We start from the raw sequence: 25,652 nt of genomic DNA, 5'->3' as shown, positions 1-25,652 counted from the left end.
AATGCGAGATGGGTTTGTTACTCTTACGGAATTTCTAATATTCAAACATTGTTGGCCCAGTGCTCAAGTTACTGGGGCGAAACATGGTCTAATTGAGAGGTATGTGTTCAGATACCGTGGAGTTTGTCCCAGAATTTATAACAAAAACTCTTTATAAAGGTGACCATGAAACAGCTGGAGTTTTGTGAAACACCATCTGGTTCACTGAAGGAAATTTAACGACCTTATCTACCTGGTCTGTACGTTATCCCTGCTGTCACTGGCCTGTGAAATAACCTAGAAACCACCCACTAGTATCATACTGGCTACTCAAATCCGGAAACAAATAAAACTTGCTAGGTCACCCAGCAATGATTTTGTCACCAATTTCAGACAACTCACTGTAAGCGAAAGCAAACATATAAAGTCGTCACCACCAACATCAAGTGAATGGCATCTTACACTGAGACACTCGTTCCCAAAGACTAGTCACACAACAGCCTGACAGAATGCCATTCACACTCCTACCTCACAGAAAGCGGGCCTGACTCCTCCGACGTGAACCCTGGCTGCATCCTGTCCCATCAGCAGGAGAGACCCATCAGAATCAAGATTACAGGAATGTATTAGCGAAGAAGAGCAAACCTGTGAATCATCAACCTTGAATCCAAGCACCATGAAGTAATTGGCCATTGATAGCATATTAGTCCTAGTGTCAGAAAGTTTGGTTCAAATCCCACACCAACATCTAGGTACATAATGTAGGCTGGGCCCACGGTACTGAGGTCGTACTAACATGCTGAACATGCTGATGACTTGGCAAGCAAAGCAGGGGGCTATAGGAGAGCCCAAATCCTTGTCTAGGCAAGGAAGTTCCTCCTGGGGCATTGTCTCCATGGTCATTCTGGAATTTAGCTTCACTGAGAAAGATAAGATCATTTGTAGTGTGTTGAAGGAGCAGGGGATCTATGTCTTGAATCACACTAAATGGTTTGTTTCATCCCCTAATTCTCTTATAAACCATCAAAGAAAAACAGGTGCACTGGCAGCTCTTGATTTATAACTCATGTGCTCTTGCAATGCATAAAATGGTTGCCAAGCTTATATGCAAATATTAACTGCAGTTCAAGTGCAATTCATAGCACAGAATGTCTTTGCTTACATGATCCACAAGACACAAAGACATGTTCTTAATTTCAAACTTATCCTTCAGCCAAGATCTTTCCAGTTAATTGTGGCATTAGATCTATGTAGCTTTCTCTCTCCCTTTATTGAATAGTTAATAAAATAAAAGGAATATTTAATTCTAAAGCGATCTTTATCTTCACAGTAGGCTGACGAATCCCTCCAGAACACAGCTCCATGGTATTCAATTAAGTAGCTACTAAATCTAAACTATTAGGCAATAATTTTCATGTGATTAGTTTATTGATAAGATAGCAAAACATAAAAAACTTTGCTGTTCTTTAAGTTTGGTGTACCTTTCATTTAGTTCTTTATGTTTCTATCATCACCATGTCAATCAATTTAAGCAGTGAAACAGACCCTGACTGGGTTTTATTAAAGACATCTATCTGCAATTTCTTTGTGGTACTCTGCCAGAATTCATTTGGTACTCTTCTCCAAATGCCCACCAATTACATTTTCCTGATCTTTATTTATTTGCTTCAATTTCCAAAAATCCTGAACTGCACAGTTTTTTTATCTTTTCAGCATTTTCATTGCATTGAAGTTAAACCAAGTTTTCTATTCTAATCACTTACCAATGAATCAACCTTCAGCACTTCACTTCCTGCTACAACCTAAACTTGAGTCCTGGGCTCAGTGCCAAATGAACACTCCTTCTTAACCAACCTCTTCTTTCATTACCTTTTGTTGCAAACTTTGGGATGTTTGGAGCCATCTAGTCTCAGGTTTTTTTTAATTAAGAAGAAGTATGCATCACATTAATTCTAAGGTGTTTCTAAATCATGGGTAATAAAGCAGATTCAGACATTAACTCCATTGTTCTCTCCACAGGTGCTGCCTGATTTACAACACCTGTATTTTTTTTTAACCTCAGGTAGATGTCCTTGACATTTAGGCCAAAGTTACTTGTGGGACTATGTTTTGCTATAATCAGTTGCTCTAGTTCTTACATAAAACAGTGATTAAACTTCAGAGGTGCATCATTAGTCAAAAATGTTCATGAGAGATCAAAATATCATGAAAGGCACTAAAGCAATCGGGGTGGGTAAAAATCATCTTTTGACCCTGATACTAAACAGTTATCAGTTCTACTCTCTGCTACACATCACAGTCCATTGACATCCATGCCACTGAATAAGTGAAGGGGAATATAACTGATGCGGCTGGACAATTTTAACATGGAGGTAGTGGTGAATTTCTCATTCATTGCCTTTCTTTTCCTTCAAAGACTAATGCTCTGAACAATATTTCCTCTCCTTTGCAAAGTAGCAAAATCGATGAGTAAATTCTGATGCCTATGAATAATACCCCAGTATCAGGCACTGACCTTAAGTGGGTTGTGCAGCAATGTGCAGCTGGTTCAAATATGCTGGCTGTTTCTTGACTCTGTGCCAGTCCTAAGCTTTTAACCTTATCTGGGCAAAGAGAGATTCCTTTTCTATCAATAGCTTTCCCATGTGGATCTCCTGCCTATAACTGTGTCACACGCTCACTCTAAAACGGCACAAGATTTCTACAACAGACCGAACACTAAACACAAAAACTAATCAAAAGAAAAGTAAGTAAACCGAAAGTTTTCTTAACGTGAAGTTGATTTATTTTCTGAAAGTGACACAGAAAAGTTGCATCAATACACAAGTGAAATTTTTTTGCATGACTTTAGGCCTGTTTTTAACTTGTGGAGATTTGTTTAATTTTTTTCAAGATAATTAATTCATATACATGTCTCAATAAAAAGCAAGATGGAAGAGTGCACAATAACAAAAAGTAGTTTGGGGAAGATTGGATCTTTTAAAATAAAGGTTCATTAAAACAACCTGTGTTCACTACAAATATACTTTGATGTTCAGTTTGTATAATTCTCTCACGTTTGTCAAACTTCTCAAACTTGGTTGCGTATCCAATTTATAAGAAGCAACCTTTCTCAAGAGACTTACAGCAGAAATCCGGGAACAGATTGCAACTTGTTCCCCTGCAACAGAGAAAAGTCAAAGAGATATTTCCATTGTATGTAATAAACAGTCCTGTCTTTGGTTCTAGCTGATAGGGAGGACTTTGTGTCATCGATGTCGATAAAGTACTTTTTTGAACGCTCAAAATATGTATTTTAATTATTAATTCATGCCTCCATTCTTTTTGAAATCAAAATTAAAATTAAAAGCTTCTGTGTTCAGAACATGGACTTTCTTAACCTGTTTCATTTTCTCTGTCCAATTTAAAAGTTTCTTTCAAGATTCATTCAGTCAAATCTCTGTTTAAGTGACTGTCAACTCCCCTCTGCCTCCTGCCCCCGCTACCACTGTCCTGTCAATAAGTTAAATTTCCAAAATGATTCCACACTGATCGATTTCCCCTCAGGTTATTTTTACTGGAGTCATTTTGCTGACTGTTGGGCTCTTCTTCTTCTTCACCTTAACATTGAACTTGACATGAAATTTACAAGTGGGCTGAATCTAATCGGTGTAAGTGGTTGCTAAAGAACACAGCTGTTCAGGCAAGTTTGCAGAATTTTACAACAAAGAGTCAAGTGTGCTTGTAGAGCTTTACTTTACAGGCTGGTTTTTTGATAACTTTCACCACCTCTAGTTCTCTACAAATCGCATATTACCCTTCTTCAGGTCATTTCATCCCACTTGCCTGAACCAAACCTTTGTAATGCTGCACGTCCAATGTGCGATAATCCAAATGTTGTTGATAAGAAACGTATTGTGAACAACGTACTTCTCTTCTCCAAGACCCTTACCCTAAATGCTTTTCATGCACGCAATAGGTTTAATCCAGGGGTTTCAAATCTGAAAGTGCACTGTGTTCAAACTGATCATCAATGCTCTCCTTATTTCAGTCATTCAGACAGACAGTGGTAAATATCTGACTGCTCAAAAGGCTTTTGCTGTATTGCTTTAACATGGTTGCAATTAGCTAATTGACCATAAAGCCAAGCCAACAGGTCGCTAAGGCCCACGCTGGGAAATCCCTTCACTTTTATGGCCAATCCAAACACCTGGATAAAAGGTCCCAAGTGTTTTAGTTCTTCTCAGGATCTACGTGATAGAAACTGGATTGATGGTTAATTCACACAACCCAAAATCAAATTTGTTGCAAATTGTGATTTCACTTGTTGACGATGGACTCTCCCTAGCAGAGGAAAACCTGCAGAAGAAAAAATTGCTTTGCTGGATCTTACAGGTGGTTTGAACACACAACCAGGTTCTTCCTCTGCGCCTGTACCTCTCCCTTAAAGACACTGATACTTCGTACTGCATTCTGATTTGCTTGTAAAGATAAATCCCAGGTGAGTTCCCTGCCTCACTGGCACCAGATTTATTTAACCCACTAGGAAATCTTATTGCCAGAGCTATTGCAGTCAAAGTAAAGCACTGTCAATTTTTATAGGTCACTGGGCTAATATCGAATGTTTAAGACAACAATTTGTGTTAATCCTAGAGCAGCTAAAAGATCCCTCTGAATGAAAATGATTCATTTACTGATGTACTGAATCACTTCACCTGCATAAACGAACATGTCTTTATTGCACAGGAAGTAGGAAGGGGCAGAAACTGGAGATAAAAGAGAAATCCATGGGACACCAAGTTACAGGGAATTAAAGTGTATTAATAAAAATACACCAAATACAAACATGAATCTCTTTTGGCATCATAACAGCTTTGAACTCAGTTCCCAGTCACAAAGTTTCTTAAGTGCTGGGATGCACAAAGGACGCAGGACTTCTATCAGCGGTTTAAAACCATGGGTGTAAGTTGGAGAAAAGAACAGCAGTTTTAAAAGGATTGGTCTTCAAGGAACATTAGGGCCCTGTTCCTCCATAAGAGGACACTCAGCGGGCCTAGGAACACAGAAGCAATGCAAATCGGAACTTTGAACAGGAGATGCAGCACATCCAGGACTTCCTCAAATTCTGGTAAGTGTTATATATATTTTACTTCATAGTTGTTCAACAATACAGAACAAGAAAACTGTGCACATCCAAAGCCTGTCCTGATTCAATATTTACTATTATTTGACTGACAACCTAGAATTCTTGAAGAAGTCAGAATTATTTGAATCCTGCCAGACAAAGTTGATTCTTTTAGGTCTTGTTCTGATAGATGCAATAAAATTTATTCCCTCTATTACTAACACTTGCTAGAAGACAGCACTCACATCACTTCCCCCACTAGTATTTTGTTAATAAACCTATTTTTAATGCTTGGTCACCGATGATCACAGTCATCAGACAACAGTAGCAAAGCCATTCGCAGAAATGCTCTATCTTGTTGTCTCAAATGTGCACTTTCCAATGGAGGTGCAAGATGCAAGACAGAAGAAGGTCATTTGATAATGACCTGGCTAGGTTTATTCCACTCTCTGATCTATGGGAATTGAGGTCAATTCTAATAACACTCTACAGCAGGAATATTGAGTTATAAAGTCTGGGAATCTGCAGACTTTGTAATTCAGCACCAGAACATAGAACATAGAACAGTACAGCACAGTACAGGCCCTTCAGCCCACAATGTTGTGCCAGCCCTTAAACCCTGCCTGACATATAACCTCCCACCTTAAATTCCTCCATATACCTGTCTAGTAGTCTCTTAAACTTCACTAGTGTATCTGCCTCCACCACTGATTCAGGCAGTGCATTCCATGTACCAACCACTCTCTGAGTAAAAAACCTTTCTCTAATATCCCCCTTGAACTTCCCACCCCTTACCTTAAAGCCATGTCCTCTTGTATTGAGCAGTGGTGCCCTGGGGAAGAGGCGCTGGCTGTCCACTCTATCTTAATATCTTCCGTTCTTAATATTTTGTATACATCTATCATGTCTCCTCTCATCCTCCTTCTCTCCAAAGAGTAAAGCCCTAGCTCCCTTAATCTCTGATCATAATGCAAACTCTCTAAACCAGGCAGTATCCTGGTAAATCTCCTCTGTACCTTTTCCAATGCTTCCACATCCTTCCTACAGTGAGGCGACCAGAACTGGACACAGTACTCCAAATGTGGCCTAATCAGAGTTTTATACAGCTGCATCATTACCTCGTGACTCTTAAACTCTATCCCTCGACTTATGAAAGCTAACACCCCATAAGCTTTCTTAACTACCCTATCTACCTGTGAGGCAACTTACAGGGATCTGTGGACATGTACCCCCAGATCCCTCTGCTCCTCCACACTAACAAGTATCCTGCCATTTACTTTGTACCCTGTCTTGGAGTTTGTCCTTCCAAAATGTACCACCTCACACTTCTCCGGGTTGAACTCCATCCGCCACTTTTCAGCCCACTTCTGCATCCTATCAATGTCTCTCCGCAATCTTCGACAATCCTCTACTCTATCCACAACACCACCAACCTTTGTATCGTCTCCAAACTTGCCAACCCATCCTTCTACCCCCACATCCAGGTCGTCAATAAAAATCACGAAAAGTAGAGGTCCCAGAACCAATCCTTGTGGGACACCACTAGTCACAACCCTCTAATCCGTAAATAGTCCCTCCACCACGACCCTCTGCTTTCTGCAGGCAAGCCAATTCTGAATCCACCCGGCCAAACCTCCCTGGATCCCATGTCTTCTGACTTTCTGAATAAGCCTACCATCTCGAACTTTGTCAAATGCCTTACTAAAATCCTTGTAGATGACATCCACTATACTACCCTCATCTATATGCCTGGTCGCCTCCTCAAAGAACTCTACCAGGGTTGTTAGACACGATCTCCCCTTCAGAAAGCCATGCTGACTGTTCCTGATCAGACCATGATTCTCTAAATGCCCTTAGATTTCTAAGAATCTTTTCCAACAGCTTTCCCACCACAGACGTAAGGCTCATTGGTCTATAATTCCCCGGACTATCCCTACTACCCTTTTGAACAAGAGGACAACATTCGCCTCCCTCCAATCCACCGGTACCATTCCCATGGACAACAAGGACATAAAGATCCTAACCAGAGGCTCAGCAAACTCTTCCCTCACCTCGTGAAGCAGCCTGGGGAATATTCCACCAGGGTCCCGGGGACTTATCTGTCCTAATGTATTTTAACAACTCCAACACCTCCTCTCCCTTAATATCAACATGCTACAGAACATCAACCTCACTCATATTGTCCTCACCATCATCAAGTTCCCTCTCATTGGTGAATACTGAAGAGAAGTGTTCATTGAGAACCTTGCTCACTTCCACAGCCTCCAGGCACATCTTCCAACATTTATCTCTAATCGGTCCTACCTTCACTCTTGTCATCCTTTTGTTCTTCACATAATTGAAGAATGCCTTGGGGTTTTCCTTTACCCTACTCACCAAGGCCTTCTCATGCCCCCTTCGAGGACCATTTTAATAACTGAACCACTGGGATCTTTAATGTAAAACTAGCTTTTAGGAATAAATTGTAACTGATTTCAAGCCAATCCACAACCACAGACCATAAGATGCAGGAGCAAAATAAAGCATTCAACCCACTGAGTCTGCTCCACCAGTCAATCATGACTGATCTTTCTTCAATCCCATTCTCCTGCCTTCTCTTCATAACCCACAACCCCCTTACCAATCAAGAACCCTAACCACACAGAATGACTTGGCCTCCACAGCCCTCTGTGGCAACAAATTCCACAAATTCACCACCATCTGGCTGAAAGGTCTCATCTCAGTTTTCTTTCTTTTTCAATATTTTTATTGATTACTTGCATAGACGAATACAAAATACATTATGATATTATGAAAACAGAAACAAAGTTGAAATGCCACATATCTGTGTATGGTAAATTAAACGTAATATTGAAAAGGTATATTTTATTCTAATCTAAAACAAAATCAAAACCCCATAACAAAAAAAAAAGAAAAAGAGGGGAAAAAAGCAGCTGTTTGGTTAAAAGTAAAGAAAAAACATCCTGGACATATAGCCATAAATTCAAACATATAATAGCTATCATCATTGCTGAACAAGTCAAAGATTGTGAAAGTAGTTCCAAGAAGGTCCCCATAACATGAAAAAATCTCAGTTTTAAAGTGACGTCCCTTTATTCTGAGGCTGTGCCCCCTGATTCTATGCTCTCCTACTAATGCAAACATCCTCTCCAAATCCACTTTATCCAGGCCTTTCAGTATCTGGTAAGTTTCACCATCTGGAATCTGTCCTCTTCTCATTACCACCATCTGGGAGGAGATATAGGAGCCTGAAACCCCACTACCTCACTATTCCTCTTTTGCACTATTCACTTTTATTGTAATATTCCTTGTCCTCTACTGTACTGCAGCCACTAAACAACAAACTTCATGACACATGTCAGTGATAATAAACCTGATTCTGATGCTCTCTTATCGTTCTGGACTCCATCAGGGCATTAAAGGCTGCTCATATATTAAGCCTTTCATTCCAGAGATCACTCTTGTGAACCACCTCCGGACCCTCTCCAAGGCCAGCATGTTCCTCCTCAGATATATAGGGCATAAAATTTGCTCACAGTTCAGCATCTGCTACTCACCATTTCTGCGACAGAATGACCATGGCCTCTGATAAAGAGCTACGTGCCGTAGAGACAGGAGGACCTCGACCCCCACTCTGCGCAGATTTAGTTCACCTATGGCACAGTGGTGCTGGTATCCAGACCAGCCATGAGGAACAGGATAAAATTCATCCGGCTTTCCATCATTCCCTTTTGACATTTTGGAAGCTCACTTGTAACCACGCAGTTCAGGTGAAATTCGGACCTAACGGGATGGATGTGGGCTGTTATGGTTCATCAACATCAAAAGTCATTGGCACAAATTTTATTTTTACTGAACCATTCTAATTACCAGGTTTACCCACTATTCTCAATAATGGGTTCCAGTAATATCCCATCATTCTCAATAATGGGTTTCAGCATTATCCTGTAATTCCCAATGCCAGCTTCCAGCAATGCTTCATTACTTCAAATTACTAAAGCCAGGGCTATAAATGACTGGTTTTATATTTGTCACATTTTTCACCATCAACACTTCCAGGTATACTTAACTCTGAAGAAACTGACTTCAGTTTTGAATTTGCAGAGGTGTCCTCTGTTCTATGTCAGGATTCAGTTGTTTTCTAGTTGAATTTTATTAATCCCAATCATATCTTCCAGCTGTATCTCATGATTCCCATTTGGATCTCCCATCCATGTCTCAATTATCCCAACAACAGCATCAACCTGTATCTAATTATTCCCACTAATAAGTTACAGATCTGTTCTGTTATTGCAGTAGACGGTTCTTGGTGTCAAGAATTGGTTCTTACTGCTGTCTTCTGTATCAACTCCATCTAGGCTTGCCCACCTGTCCTCAATAAAACTGGTTTCTGATGACAATTTCCTCGTGCACCACATCCTTTTCAGTAAGATGTTTATATAAAGTAAAAGGCGAACTTTTATCAGGGAGATAGAAATAGAATGTTAGTCCAATAAGGTTAGGTAATAAAGAATGTAAATACTACTAAAGACAAGTTGGGGTAAATATAGAATTAATGTAGGCAAGTTAAATATGGTGGGTCAAAGGGTCTGTTTCTATGATGTACAATTCTATGATTGTATAATGCTTCTCATTCTGAAGTTAAAATTCTCCCAGAGATTGGTGCATGGTAGGACATGTCTAAACAATCTTACAGAGTTTTTTGAGGAAGTTACCAGGAAAGTGGAGGAAGGCAAGGCAGTGGAAATTGTTCACACTGAAGTAAGGCAGTTGACAAGGTCCCACATGGAGGCTGGTCAAGAAGGTTCAGTTGCTTGGCACTCAGGATGAGGTAGTAAATTGGATTAGACTTTGGCTTTGTGGGAGAAGCCAGAAAGTGGTAGTAAAGGGTTGCATCTCTGACTGAAGGCCTGCAATTAGCGGTGTACCACGGGGATCGGTGCAGGATCCTTTGTTGTTTGTCATCTATATCAATGATTTGGATGATGATGTGGTTACCTGGATCAGAAAATTTGCAGATGACACCAAGATTGGGGGTGTACTGAACAGTGAGGAAGGCTACCATGGCTTGCAGAGAGATCTGCATCAAATGGAAAAAAAAAGGGCTGAAAAATAGCAGATGGAATTTAATGCAGAGAAGTGCAGGGTTTTACAAATTGGTAGGACCAGCCAGGATAGGCCTTGCACAGTAGGGCATTGAGGAGTGTGATAGAACAGAGGGATCTGGGATTACAGGTACATAATTCATTGAAAGTGGTGTCACAGGTAGATAGGGTCATAAAGAAAGCTTTTGGCACATTGGCCTTTGTAAATCAACATATTGAGTTCCAAAGATGGGATGTTATGGTGAAGTTGTATAAGACATTGCTGAGACTTAATTTGGAGTATTGTGTGCAGTTTTGGTCACCTACCTACAGGAAAGGATTTAAATAAAGTAAAAAGAGCGCAGAGAAAATCTACAAGGATGTTGCCGGATCTGGAAAACCCGAGTTACAAGGAAAGATTGAATAGGTTAGAACTGTATTCTTTAGAACATAGAAGATTGAGAGGAGATTTGATAAAGATATACAAAATTATGAGAGGTATAGATAGAGTAAATGCAAGCAGGCGTTTTCCTCTGAGGTTGGGTGGGACTACAACTAGAGGTCATGGTTAAAGGGTGAAAGGTAAAAAGTTTAAGGAGAACATGAGGAGAAATTGCTTCACTCAGAGGGATGTGAGAGTGTGGAATGAGCTGTCAGCACAAGCGGTCCATACAAGCTTGATTTCTATGTTTAAGAGAAGTTTTATAGGTACATGGATAGTAGGGATATGGAGGGTTATGATTCAGGTGCAGGTTGTTGGAAGCTGGTCGTTTAAATGATTTCAGCATGGACAAGATAGGCCTAAGGGCCTATTTCTAAACTGTACTTCTCTATGACTAAAACAGAAGGATAAGGGTGAAAAGGATTGCTAGTAAGGGTAAATTGTGGATTACAGGAGTGTCTCACACATAAAGTATATCCACATATATGATGACGTTACTTAAACACATAATGAATTATCCGTTCCTTCTGACATTGACATTACTTTTCATTAAAGCTTCCATGATTTCACTGAAGCAGAGCAGGAAAGAATATCTGATCATGTTTACTGATAGAGTAGATATTGTAATTTGAGAATATTGAGAGATGCTTACCGCAAGATCATGGTGGTGAAGCCCTGGAATCATTTTGCCAGAATAAAATATTGGGTCCTTTTAACTTGATAGAGACACTGATATTGGCAGATTGAGCTTACTATTTTCAAGTCTCCAGCGTTCCAGTCTCAAAGCCATTTCACAGCTTCTTCATGAATGGATAAGGACAAATACTATAAGAATCATTCGTAGTGAAGTTACATTCCTCAACTATACCCATATTTTATCCGCTCAAGGACAGTACAATATGACAGTGCTGGAATCCTACCCTGCTTTTACTTTTGATTTAGAGATAGAGCAGTGTTACCAGCCTCTCTGGTCCAATGTGCCCGCACCACCCAGTTACACCCATGTGACCCATTAATCTACTAACCAATGTGGGAAGAAACTCTGGCACCCAGAGAAAACACACATGGGCATGGGTTGCTGGCACAGTAATAGTGTGATGCACCATCAATAACTCTCGGAGACAGGAGGTGAACGACAGGCTTTTATTAGCTGCAAGAGACCACCACACAACATCCTGGAGACTGAGAGAGGAGCAGTGCCTCCAATCACCTTTATACCAGGGTCTGTGGGAGGAGCCACAGGAGCAGTCAGCGGGGGTGGGGGGGGGGGGGGCGTGTCCAGACAGGTATATGTAGTTCACCACATAGTGCTATGCTAATCACTAGGCTATTGTGTTGCTGTTCTGAAACCCAGTTGGTTTAATGCGTAATTGTCAAGCTTCATGTCTTTAACATTGATATGAGCAAATTCTGTTGTTAATTAAGCCTATCAATATTGATCGATGCTATATTCCACTACTTTCATTTCAATATGGAAATGTCCTGCATGTAGAGTAAAATAACTTCCTTCTCCTGCTAGTGCATTGGGTGTCTGAGGTCCTCAGCAGAATAGTTTTGACAGGTTGGTATAGGTCTTATGAGTGATGAACAGACCTGATGGGCAATGGGGTGCAAAGTTAACCATTCCCAACCCCCCTCCTGAGAACTACGAACTATTGCTGTTGTTATGCTGCTCATGAAAGAGAGAGATAAAGCCCAAGCAATAACATTTGCTACAGATAAGAGGGGGAGAGAGACTGTTGATTTATTGTATTTTGACTCTTCCTGGATTATTTACCTTCCACTACAAGGACTTTACTTTGCTCGTTAACATTCCTCAGGAGACAGCAGGAGTGGCCTGATTTGATGGACACAGTCGTTCAGAGTTGATGGATAGCTGAGACCCCGTGAGTAGGGATAAAAGACAGGTCTGGAGAGACACCCTTCAGACACACCAGTGGACACTGACTGAGTGTTGGGAACCCACAGAAAGGTGGGGGCTTTGGAGACCGAACCAGGAGATCGGTCAATAAAGCTCACAGTGTTACAGCAGGGCCGGTGGGGACTTGTGTGTTGTCCACTCATGCCAGAGTGACGAGTCCACCACAGAAGAACGGTCTAGCTGAAGAACAGAGGGGTCATAACTGAATGTCCACAATGATCCGACGGATTAAGAAAGCAACGGAAGGTTTGGCTGTTGTAGCTGTTACATCTCGCTCACTCTCTCTCTCCAACAATTTCAATACAACAACCATAACCACCTCAGCATTTATGAACGGAACTCTGTACTTTCCTATGACAATTCATTTACCCCTAGACATCGATAGAGCTTGTTTATTATTGATTATTATTATTCCTACACTTTTAGGTTTATTACTGCTAACTTGTTTTATATGTATATTTGCGTTTTTGATATTGTATTGTGTAGCTTACTAATAAACACTTTTAGTTTGGTACCACCAGACTCCAACAGATTCTTCTTTCTCTGCTGGTCAGACACCCAGTTACGGGGTACGTAACATGGGAAGGCAAGGGAAAGATCAGGACATGAATGTTTGGAGCATTTTTATGCATTATTGTAAAATATATCCTACTTAAAATTGCCCATCCATGATTGTATTTGAGGAGGTAGTGGTGAACTATATTTCTGAATACCTACTGTCTATGTGGTGAAAGTACTTCCAGCAGCAGGGAGCTGCAGTACTTAGGCCTAGCAATAATAAAGATTTGGCAAATCATTTCTAAATCAGAATAGCATGACACCTTCAGGTAATCCCACTGATAGTAAAATCCTCATGCTAAAGTTATCCTCATTCTTCTGTGGGCTAGAGGTTTCAGGTCAGAACTGTAGCTTAAGCTTTGCTAAGTTAAAAAAATTGGTACTGTAAATGAAATAATGTCATCAGTTGCAGTAAACTCAGGGATATATCAAGGTTCAGAAAAAGAACAGTTGTGAGCTGTTTAGAAAGCAGAGAGAGTCTGAAACCCTTGGGTCACTGAATATCACGTTTGTCCAACCTGATATTCACCAATCACCTACTGGGAAGTTGTAGCTGCAAGACATCCCATTGTTTGTTGGGAATTCTATGGGCGCATCAGAATTAAACAGGCCAGTGCCATGATGCACCCTGTAGGATGGTGGTGAGCGATCAGGTGATCAGCTCTTCCCTGCAGCAGTGATGTCACTTCCTTTGTTCCACAGGAGATTAACATGGAAATTCTTGGTGATGTTTCTGGATGACATACAGTTCTGGGTTGTCAAGACACACCCTCATCCCACTCTTCATAGACACTTTACTGGAGTTTCCAGAAGGTGGATTGAGAATTTTAAATACATAAAAATTATATGCTTAATAAGATCCTTTCCAAATAGTTTCAGACTTCTTTTTCATTAGTTGAGATGTCCAGAACATCCCTTCCTCATAAGCTGATATTTCCGGCATCGCTAGTTGATATTTTGGGTAATGTTATCCAAATTAATTTCTCATCCCTGCTGCTAGTCCCAGAATGAGTCAGTCACCCCAGGAGATACTGGGGTTCGCTCACCCTCCTGCCTTGGAGATACATACTGAAAGATCTCAGTGGTGCTGAAGCACTGTATGGCAGGGCTTTCCCACTGATGTCAAGGCCTCGAGGTTCCACTCCTCCCCCCCCCCCTCCCTGCCCATCCCCCACTGGCATGGTGAACAACTAACTTCATGGGCAGGTGGATACCCAGGTGTTGGCCAGCATGGTGGTTGGCAAGGCATTCCACCAATCTCAGCAGAGATGAAGGTAAACTACACTAATTACCCCAGTAATCTCCTGACTATGGCCCAAATACTGGGCTCTCATCAGAGATGTTTCTTGCTGCTGTCTTTGAAGAAACTTACACAAATTCCTTACTTTTCCCTACTCTTGTTTCCAATTTAATCATACTTTTCTTACTAATTTTTATAACTTTAGGATCAGAGTTTAAGCCAATTGGCCTTTAACCAAGTTATTTCTAGCTCATGCACAGTCAGACTTTACAGTACCTCGGGATTAAGTAGATATGGTACTATTTTTGCTTGTGTACTTAATGCTTCATGTGTCAAGAGTAAATATATCTCCACTTGTATATAGTTTACTAACTGGTCAGCAATGGATTGCTGTTGAGTCACAGTAAATTAACCGTGATCCACGGAAAATTGACCCACCCTCTAAAGGTCACATTTTTACATCATTGTTATATTAACAACATTGGAAAAAGCCACTGGATACATTCACTAGATTGTAGACCCACTTTCCTGATGAATTACCAATAAATCTACTGCCACTATACAACTATTGGCATTGAATCACTAAAGGCCAGTTACTTAGATTGGTTAATTTCTGCCTTAGCTACTATTCTACAGTTAGATATTCATTTTGTGTACTGCATCTTTGCACTTGAGAAAATCGGACATGGCAGCCTGTGAAACAGAAACGTTATATTGATAAACTCCAGCCTTGCTACAGAGACCCATTTCCTTGAGATAGGAGATCCTGAAAACACCAAGAATCACCTTGTCCATAGGTATCTGTGAATAGGTTTAGCTCAAGCCTGCTTCCTTAGGTCTCCAGGGCTAGAATGTCAAATTAAATGTTGGGTTTATGCAGATTTGAGTGAATATAATGTGAGATGCACAGCAGTTATCAAAACCAGAAGTGAAGGTAATGTAATATTACCGTTATCTTTCCAAAAAATTGTGAACTTAGGAACCTACACAACCTTTTATAATAGGAAGACAAAATTTAAGCTAATTCATGGAAAATCAGCAAGATGAAATTTGTTTTTGTTTATTCTACAAGATCTGGAATGCATTGCTAAAAAGGCAGGAGATAAATACATAAGCTAAATTATAGGCTATGTGGAAGAAGCAGGGTTATTGAACTAATTGAGTAACTGGCTCAGGTACAACAGCCTTAATGAGTCCCTTTGAAACTGTGTGATTGATATACTATCCTTCACCTACTCAAGGTTTCCTAAAAAGCTCAGAACCAATTAAAAACTTCCGAGAAACAATCTGTATAAGAAACATTGTTGTTGGCTTCTGCTTGAGGGCAAGAACTGATTAAGATAATTCAGCCTTTACAGTATCAAAATGCTTCAAAACTGTTTGCATTATGGATTATTTTCAAACTATCTGATTGACATCTGGTGTTTGGGAATTAATACTGAAAACATGTTTCTACTAGTTGGCAATTGATATCGAGAGGTCATTGAGTCTCGTCTGAAGGAATTAGGGTGGTGTTATATGTAATACCATAATGTTATTTAGTCTAATGAACAGGGATGACATAATTTTAGAAAAATTGATATTTGAAATAAATATCACAGATTAACTCACTTGGCAAAAATCTGGACATGCAAGTAAATACTTACAATGAACAGATATAACTTGCCACCTTTACTAACTGGCCTAGCAGAGCAGCTCCCTGTCTATATTCTGCTTCTGAATCATTCCCAAAATAACAACCAAAGGCATAATTATTAGAGTGTTGGCAGTTGTCTTGAAAAAAAAGTTATAGTTTTGCATTACAAAGCCAGATCTTAACTCACTTGACATAGAAATTCAAAATTCCATTGGTGTAACACAAGATACCTCTGCCATCATGTGCTGCTGTGATAAAGCAAATCTTGAACTCCAACAATAACAGCTTCAATACGATGACAGGATTCATGATAAAAACAGGTTCAGTCTGATTCCAGCCTCAAATGATTATTTTCTCTGCCTCTCCTTGAATTTTCTGTGTACTGAATAGCCATTCTTTATATGGGTGGAAGCATACATGAACTCATTGTGACACTGAACAGCATTTTTAGCAAGAGCACTTCTATGGCATGATAACAGGATTGAGTATAAACAGGTTTAGTGTAGATGGGTACTTAACGGGAGACATGGACATGATGGGCAGCTAGGTCTGTAGATGACTCTATCTCTCTTCTCAAGTCAGAGGCCACCTGGGTCATTGAAGCACACACTTCCTCAGCATAGAACCATGAGCTGAGCACAGACCAAAAATATACTGGAACTTTCAGATACCCAGTGACTTAGAAGTTCCAGTGATCAGAAGGATTTAACTGCAGCAGGAAACAATCTGGTCCTGAGGTTGGGTTCCTCCTGCACTCACTTCGGCTTAGTCAATTGGGAATCTTTAGTGTTGAAAGATTAATGCTACACTGCTGAGGAATTCACCCACAAAACCATTGGAGTTCAAGGCTTCTCAAGTTATTCTGTATTTCAGAAGCTACAGGGAGGTAGTCACCCCTAGATTACAGGAGACAGGTGACTGTCAAGAGGAGGGGAAGTGAACAGTCTGTGCAGAGTACCTTTGTAGCCATTCCCCTCAATAATAAGTAATTTGGATACTATTGAGAGGGACAACCTACCAGGTGGTGGGGTGCTAGCGACTGGGTCTTTAGCACTGAGTCTGGTGATGTAGCTCAGAAGAACAGAGAGGTGAAGAGGACTAAAGTGATGATAGGAGATTCCTTAGTCAGAGGAACAGAGATGAGGTTTTGTGGCCGCGATAGACACCCAGATGGTATGTTTCCTCCCTGGTGCCAGGATCAGGGATGTCTTGGATTGGGTCCATGGTATATTCAAGGGAGGGGGTAGGTAGCCAGGTGTTTTGGTACATATTTGTACCAATGACATAAGTAGATGAAGTGAGGAGGTCTGGAAGAGAGATTTTAGGGGGGCTAGGTAGAAAGATGAGAAACAGTACCTCTTGGGTAGCAATCTCCGGACTGCTGCCTGTGAGGGTAAGAATAGGATGATTTGGCAAGTGAACGTGTGGCTGAGAAACTGGTGCAGGGCGCAGTTCGGATTTATGGATCATTGGGATCTCTTCTGGGGAAGGCATGTATGATGTTGTAGGCATCACTGAATCATGGCTGGAAGATTAAAGCTGGGAGTTTAATATCAAAGGATAAACATTGTATTGAAAGGGCAGGCAGGAAGGCAGAGGAGGTAGCCTTGCTCTATTGGTAAAAAATGAAATCAAATCTTTGGAGTCAGATGTTGAATCATTGTGGATAGAGCTGAGGAACTGCAAGGGTAAAAAAGACCCTGATAGGGGTTATATACTGAGCCGCAAACAGTAGTAAGGATATGATCTACAAATTAAACTGGATAGAAAATGCATGCCAAAAGGGTAATGTAATAGTCTTGGGGGACTTCAATATGCAGGTAGAGTGGGAAAATCAGGCTAGTTGGTGCTGGATTCCAAGAGGGGTAATTTCTAGAATGCCTACAAGATGGCTTTCTAGAGCAGCTCGTGGTTGAGCCCACTAAGGGATCAGCTATTCTGGATTGGATGCCGTCCAATGAATCAGAATTGATTAGGAAGCTCAAGGTAAAAAAAACCTTTGGGGGAAGTGATCATGTGATCAAAATCACCCTGAAATTTGAGAAGTTAAGAGTCAGTATTACAGTGGAGTAAAGGGAATTAGTCACGAGAAAGGAGTTTGGTCAGAATTAATTGGAAAAACAACACTGGCAGGGATAATGCCAGAGCAGCAATGGCTAGAATATCTGGGACCAATGCAGGATATCCCAGAGGGAGAAAAATTCTGAAGGCAGGATGACAAAACTGTGGCTAACAAGAGAAGTCAAAGCCTACATAAAAGCCAAAGAGAGGGCACATTATTGAGCAAAGATTAGTGGGAAGTTAGAGGATTGGGAAGCTTTTAAAAACCACCAGAAGGCAAATAAAAAAAGTAATTAAGGTGAAGATGGCATATAAAATAAGCTAGGCAATAACATTAGTAAATACAAAAAATTTCTTCCAGTGTAAAAGAGAGACGAGAGGTGATACCAGACCACTGGAAAATTATGCTGGAGAGGTAGTAATGGGGGGGGGGGGGCAGGAAAATGCAGACGATCTGAATAAGCATTTTGCATCAGTCTTCACTGTGGAAGAGAACAGCAGTATATTGGAAGTTCTAGGTGTCAGGGGTGATGAAATGCAATAAGCTATTATTAGGAAAAAGTTTCTTGGAATCTGAAAGGTCTGAAGGTAGATAAGTTACCTGGACCTGATGGTGTGCACCCCAGGGTTCTGAAAGAGATGGCTGAAGATTGTGGAGGCATTTGTGGTCATATTTCAAGAAACACCTGATTCTGGAATGGATCCAGGAGACTGGAAAATTACAAATGTCACTCCACACTTTACAAAGGAAGAGACAGAAGAAAGGAAGTTATAGACCTGTTAATCTGACCTCAGTGTTTGGGAAGTTGTTGGGAGTTGATTGTTAAGGATGTGGTTTCAAGGTACTTGGAGGCATACAATAAAATTGGCCAGTTAGCATGGTTTCCTCAAAGGAAAATCTTGCCTGACAAATCTGTTGCAATTCGTTGAAAAAATAACAAGCAGAATAGACAAGGGAGAATCAGTTGATGTGTACTTGGATTTTCAGGCCTTTGACAAGGTGCCACACAACAGGTTGCTTAATAAGCTACGAGCCCATGGTATTACAGATAAGATTCTAGCATGGATAAGGCATTAGCTGATTGGTAGGAGGCAAATTGTAGGAATAAAGGGAGCCTTTGCTGGTTAGCTGCCAGTGACCATTGGTGTTCCACAGGTGTCTGTGTTGGTACTGATTCATTTCATGTCAATGATTTGGATGATGGAATTGATTGCTTTGTTGCAAAGTTCAGAGAATACAAAGATAGGTGGAGGGTCAGGTAGTTTAGAGGAAGTTGAGGCTATGGATGTAATATTGACTTTAGAAAGCACTGATGAGGCTTCATTTGAGGTATTGGGAACAGTTTTGGGGCCCTTATCTTAGATGTGCTAAAACTGGAGAGGATTCGTAGGAGGTTCATGTAAACGATTCCAGGATTGCATGGCTAACCAAATGAACAACATTTGATGACTCTGGGCCTGTATTCACTAGTGAGTGGTGACTTAATTGAAACCTATCAAATGGTGAAAGGCCTTGATAGAGTGCATGTGGAGAGGATGTTTCTTAAGGTGGGAGTCTAAGACCAGAGGATGCAGCCTCAGTAGAGGGGCATCCATTTAGAACAGAGAGTGGTAAATCTGTGCAATCCACTGCTATGTCCTTGATTGATCAGGCATGAAGGAATAGTGGGGGAAGGGGGAGAAAGGAGGCAGGGGAAAGAGGAGATCGTCATGATGAAATGGCAGAGCAGACTCACTAGACCAAAAGGCTTAATTCTGCTCCTATATCTTATGGTATATTGCCTTTCATCCTCTGCCCAGTCCTTCTCCTTCATAAATTACATCTAGAAATATTTCACTCATCATTAACTATCATTGCCTCATTTAGTCAAAACTAGTTATGACTTTTCCAGAGCTCCTCTAAAATAGATTACTTGTTAGGAGCCTGCTGGCACTATGAATTAAGGGTAGCAGCACCCTCAGTGACTAGATTTAATGTGAAATAGATTTAAGCTGCTGGCTATGAAGCAGGCCTCTGCCTGCCCACCAGCTTTTATTTTCTGGTTACTACACACAGCCTAGTTTACTGCTGACCACTTTCATTTTGTATTGTATAGTTAATATCAAGGAGAAGGGACTTCAGAAATCTGAACAAATTTCTACAGATGAAGAGAGCAGTTGCCCTAAACGTGGAAGCAGCTAGAAATTAAGCACAGCCAGTTGTTGTAAACATTGTGTTATTTACATTACAATGCCCCCAACCTCCTAAAATTTACTGCAATGAAATACATGTCACAATGCTCTGCAGTTGTTAGGAGTGCAGGGGCACCCAAATTTATGGGCACTGATGGAAAATCTGCAGATGGTAGAACTCCAAGCAACACACACACACACACACACAAAATGAAGGAACTCAGCAGGTCATGCACCATCTATGACAAAGAGTGAACAATCAACATTGAGAAGTCAAAGTAAGAAAGTGGAGTCTTGATAAGTCAAGGACAGCCATTTCTCATCAGAAACTCCAGAAAATGCTCAGATTAACAGCTCAGACAGGGTCTGTTGAATTAACATTCCTCTGAAACATTGTTTCTCTTTCTCCAGCTGTTGTCCAACCCCTTGAAGCTTTCCATTTTCCCCCGTTTCTACCTCATTGAAGAACGGAGAGGGAAAGGTGTAAAACTAGCAAAGTACACTTTAAAAAGCAAAGCAAATAATTTAATCTGGAGAGAAAAGAGACAGCTGATAGACAGTATAAGGGAAGCTTCAATGTTGAAGTGTTTAAACAAAACAGCTAAACATGAAATTTGCTAAGAACAAACAGAATGGGAGATAAAAAGACTTGCACCCCACACAATTCACATCTAGCACTGGCAGTCAAATTTTGTGGAAAATGGAGTATACTTCCACACCAGAAATTACCCCGTGGTCCCCATCACTATATACATAATTTGAGCTAATCTTAAACCACTCTTCTCATCAAATGTGAAAGGTAAAATGTGGACCTGCAGTTCTTAAGAAAAACATCATTTAACATCACTTTAAAAGACAAGGCTTTGCCAAGTCTCTGTAATGGCAAGTAGACAGTGCAGAGGAGCAGACAGCACAAGTGCAACAGAAGACAGTTACACAAGTGGGCAAATACAACACTCCATCAATAATAGTTTACAATATTCATTATACAGGATTAAACATTGAGTAAAAAGTTACAGAAAATCCCACATAAAAAATTATAAAGCATCAAAAACTGCCTTTGTAGGCAGATTGAAATAACTTAAACCATTCCCAGTCTATATACAATCAACTAATCTACGAGGACAAAGTTTCGGACAACTATTTACAACTTCAACTTGATCTTCAAGTCTTCAGTACACCTACCCCTGAAAGAAAGATTTGAAGGAAATTAATAGTGAAATAATCAATAATCAAAACCATGAATCCAAAAAGTGAATCTGTAATTACCTATGAATTCAGGATGAGATTTTGAATCTCTTCATACACTTGTAGATAGATTTCATCCCTCGACTTCGAACCATTCAGATGCACTAGAAATACATTTTTTTTTAAATTATAGCATTTACTCCATCTAGCTTGGATAAGTCATACAAGACATTAGCCCAGCTGGTCTGACCAACCAAAACCATCTCCCCCCACACCACATCAAAAATCAGCATCCAGAAGCAGAACTGCAAGGGCACCAGCTAAAGAGATCATCACTGGGATGCTGAGCTGAGAGTTCACAGCTCTGTACAGAGCTGGAAAGCCAAGCAAGCCAATGTGATGACTAACTAAGCAGCAGGCTCACACGAGTTCCTGAAAACAGCAATTTCTGTCACAGAACAGAGCAAGTAAACCACAAGTGGGATCCTGAAGGGAAGAGATTTCAATCATCTCAGCTCTGGATGTTTAATTCTTTATCATCAAATACTGCTTTTAGCCAGTAGCAAAATCTTGCCACATTTACAAACTGGTGTGGAACACATCTCCACTGCCATTCAGTTGGGTTGTGGCTGGCCTGACCTATAGTCCCACAGATAATTCTTAGCCAACCCTCACCTCACCACCAGACAATCCACTATTTCTTCAGAGTTCAAAACTCAAGTGGCTACATCTTTGAATCGACATAGTGACCCCTATAGCTGTAGTTCCATGGGAAGGAAAATTTTAAGTCCTCCATGTTTTAAGTCACTGATTTCCTTCCCCAAATTCAACTTCCTACATTTCAACACCCTCTCCTCCAACATCAACCCCACATCTTGTTTTCAGCAAATTCACTTCTCCTTTCTTCAGAAGTCTCAGTGTAGGCACTACTACTCACTGTTCCATCGATGGAGCAGCCCAGTTTAATCGCTAACTTTTAATATGGAATGCAAAGACACCTACCAACATCAATATTGTCGGCCTCCATCTCTTTCCTGTGTTTTAGATACATCGGCCACACGTGGCCATCAAACAAGCCAGGAGGATCAGGAACTGTATAATCCCTTGTACTAGAAATGAACAGATTCAGTTAATGGCTGAATTTGTGCAGAGATTTTTGCTTCATAAATTAACTGCATAGCAATATGAAGAGGCCACTTACCTCCTCCTCCTCTTGCATTCTTCATACGGAAGGGACAAGTAGTAACGTCGACTAAACAGTGAAACCAAAGGCCTGGAGCAAGGAAGAAAACAATAGTTAATTGAAAAACTGGCAGAATTATTCTACCTACAATTTGTATTTACACGATTACAAATCGGCATCCATATCACATGGCTTCCGACAAGACAAAATTGTAGATGTAACTTGGGCAAAATGTTTCCAATGCCAATTCTCGGTACAGGAGTAATGAGTATAAAGGTTTGTGGCCAAAACAGATACATTTGTACAGCTGAATTTAATTGGTAACACCAAAAGAATGTTATCTTTCTAAACGTCAAGTGTTAGAACAGATTACTTTGGGAATTGATTGTCATTTGCAATTACTCTACATTTTAAAATTCACAAACCAATATACTGGCAAAATGTTATTGTTCAATGCCCTTAATCACCTCATTATTGCCAATAACAGGCTGGTAACCACAAATCACCCTGACATGATTCTACAGTCTGTGTGCTATCCAGCAAATTTGTATTTTAGAGTCCTACTGGACACTTCCAGTTAAGAGTACAAAAAGGCCCACAGCCTCCATTATCTTTTACTGATATCCATGCAGCAGCATGAAAGTCTCACAGCACTTTATAAACCCATCCTTCTCAAACTGAAATAGGGAGTTCCAGAAAACTGCACCTGTAGTTATACAACAGGAACCCTTCCACTATCAATATCTGCACTCCTTTCTCTGGATCGCTCTGCTCATCGGAGGCTGGAGTGACGTTCACTCCGTGCGATCGGGCAAACTTTACTGGGTTGTCAATCCAGGCGTTGACAGTACTCATCATTGCCTCCATGTCGAGGGCTGTGATCACTGAAGGTCAAAGAAGAACCCAGCAGATTACTGCACGGACTATCACAAGTTTAAATAAATGTCAACTAGTTCTTTGTTACAAAAATGTCACTGCCTACAACCAATACCATTCTTACCATCCCATTGCTTAAATCCATCTTCCCCAACTTCTATTTGATCTGGTGTCTGAAATAGTCATAAAAACAAGGCTACAAACATTTACAAGATGGGAATCACATCAATCTTTAAATTTGCTTGCCCAAAATCCCTGATTTTTCCTGGGACCACAACTCCACTGTAAGCAAGACCTCACCAATGGCCATTCCTCAGTCAAGAGGCTGACATTGTGTTCAGAGGCTATGCCTTCAGAGCATGGTTAATCACAAACTGCATTCATTGTGCAGCTCCCAGCAAAAACCATTTATGCAGCACAATTTGTACATGCAAGATTCTTAACCACCCCTATTCCACATGACAAAATTTTGTACTTAAGTAATCAAAAGCCAATTAGAATACCCCACCATCCACCAAATTTAGTCACGGTAGATCAGAAACAGGTGCAACAATGCAACAGCTGTATTTTACCCAAATCAACCAGCCCTGAGATGTACATTTAGTGAAATGTCCTGGAGCATTGCCAAATTATAGCTAATTATGTTACCAGCAACGTGACAGATTAGTGGACTACATAGTTACAGAATTGAAAGGTAGGCACAAATTCACCCATCTGTTGTGTATTAATCAATTACAAACTTTCCCATGCATTACAAATCATACAGCTCTTCATGGATTAAAACTTTAACCAATGTAATCATAGCCAGACATTTCACTTTGTACACTTAGACTTTAGGCAATGTTAATTACTACTACAATAAACATGCATCTATCTTCCCCGCTGAAATAGAAAAAATGTTATACTCACCTTGTAAAAGTCGTCTTGGTGTACGACACAGCAATTTGGTAACACTTGACTAATTCTATTCGTCAAAGTGGTTTTGCCACCGTTGGTCACACTGAAAAATCATTAGAGAATTGATTGACAAAGCAAGAACATCGCCCCAAGTCCCACCATTAAATCCAAATGCTGGAGCAAGATCTGAGCTTAAAATCACTCAATTTTAGCAAGAGCGATAGTCTTGCAAGAACTTGAGAAGCGGCAGTTTAAACTTCCGCAATCGATCATTTCAGAAAGGGCGCCAAATTTAAACGCACATTGACTTCCACGAGGGGGTGACTTTTAAATTGTCCTTTCCAAATCAAGGGGGAAAATCCCCCGATTTAATGCAATGAAAACAAATACAGACGAATTTACAGCGAGTTAACTAGTTAGCCTGTCCTTAAAATAATCCAGTCACCGACTGATTTACTGGTATTTATACAGGAGGAAATTCAAATAATATTTTGATGGAAAAATTCTACATAGGAATGTAAGTATATTAAATAGTCTATAATAGTTTCATAGAGAAGTAAAACTAGTTGACGGGTGCAATCAAAAGGCGTGATACATGAACTTGGCGCCACAAAAAAACGGGAGTTTGAGCGGGAGAATCAAACTCGGCAACAGCGCGGGAAAACAAAACGGAAACCAATTCTCACCCCCTCCTCAGACCCTTCAGTGAAAAGACCAGAGGACAGGCAAATCCCCAGACAAGTCTGACCTTGACAGAGGTTCATTACTCCTTTTCAGAGAGAAACAATGTACCACCGATTTAACTAACTAGAGCAGTTTCCTGTTGTGGTTAACTGTGGTTAAACGTGGCTAATCATAGTCTCTTACCCATCAATGTTACATTTAAATACACATTTAATTAGATAAATTGGCATTTTAAAAACGTTTATCAATCATGAAATTACTTTGTAACGTATGACTTTTAAAAGTCCAATAAAAATATCCATTTCACATCCCAAGAACTCAAATATTAGGCAAAATGTTTCAACACAAGTTCAACATGTTTCTTCACCAACACGTAACGTGTTACCTGCAATACTTACCCTCCGATACCTATGATATACTTCATATTGCAAAGTGGCCCGCCCGCAGCTGACTCCTGCAACAAACTGCCACACACCGACAGCTACTAGTTCATTCACAAATCAGGCGCCACTTGCTGCTCTATTTATACTTTCTCTCCCCGTGTCATCATTGACGCTACCTCCGTTCACAGCCAATCACCCTCTCAGCCTGCAAGCAGGCGTACTTACAGTGCAGCTGTCCGACATC

At 40.5% G+C, this 25,652-nt stretch overlaps 2 protein-coding genes across 4 annotated transcripts in view; one reads left to right on the top strand and one right to left on the bottom strand.

Annotated features, from left to right (window-relative positions):
- Window positions 1-2,643: 2,643 nt before the first annotated feature.
- LOC140739977 (beta-1,3-galactosyl-O-glycosyl-glycoprotein beta-1,6-N-acetylglucosaminyltransferase 3-like) overlaps window positions 2,644-25,652 on the top strand; it is an 85,186-nt gene continuing 62,177 nt past the window's right edge. For both annotated transcript variants that reach the window (XM_073068704.1, XM_073068703.1), the window contains exons 1-2: window positions 2,644-2,725; window positions 4,705-5,086. The gene's annotated coding sequence lies outside the window, so the exon portion shown is untranslated. The remainder of the gene's footprint in view (window positions 2,726-4,704; window positions 5,087-25,652) is intronic.
- Window positions 15,373-25,573, bottom strand: mibp (muscle-specific beta 1 integrin binding protein). 2 transcript variants are annotated; one of them, XM_073068700.1, is made up of 8 exons: window positions 25,424-25,573; window positions 24,354-24,444; window positions 23,569-23,617; window positions 23,275-23,452; window positions 22,587-22,658; window positions 22,388-22,494; window positions 21,467-21,549; window positions 15,373-21,384 (listed from the first exon to the last, which is right to left on the bottom strand). In XM_073068700.1, the coding sequence occupies exons 1-7, from the start codon at window positions 25,447-25,449 to the stop codon at window positions 21,467-21,469; spliced, it is 606 nt and encodes a 201-aa protein (XP_072924801.1). In that variant the 5' UTR covers window positions 25,450-25,573; the 3' UTR covers window positions 15,373-21,384. The 2 variants fall into 2 exon arrangements, with proteins under 2 accessions (XP_072924801.1, XP_072924803.1); XM_073068702.1 differs by lacking the exons at window positions 23,569-23,617; window positions 25,424-25,573.

The sequence above is a fragment of the Hemitrygon akajei genome, chromosome 16, assembly GCF_048418815.1.
Source record: "Hemitrygon akajei chromosome 16, sHemAka1.3, whole genome shotgun sequence".
Taxonomy (NCBI): Eukaryota; Metazoa; Chordata; class Chondrichthyes; order Myliobatiformes; family Dasyatidae; genus Hemitrygon; species Hemitrygon akajei.
This window is presented reverse-complemented; position numbering and strand designations above follow the sequence as displayed.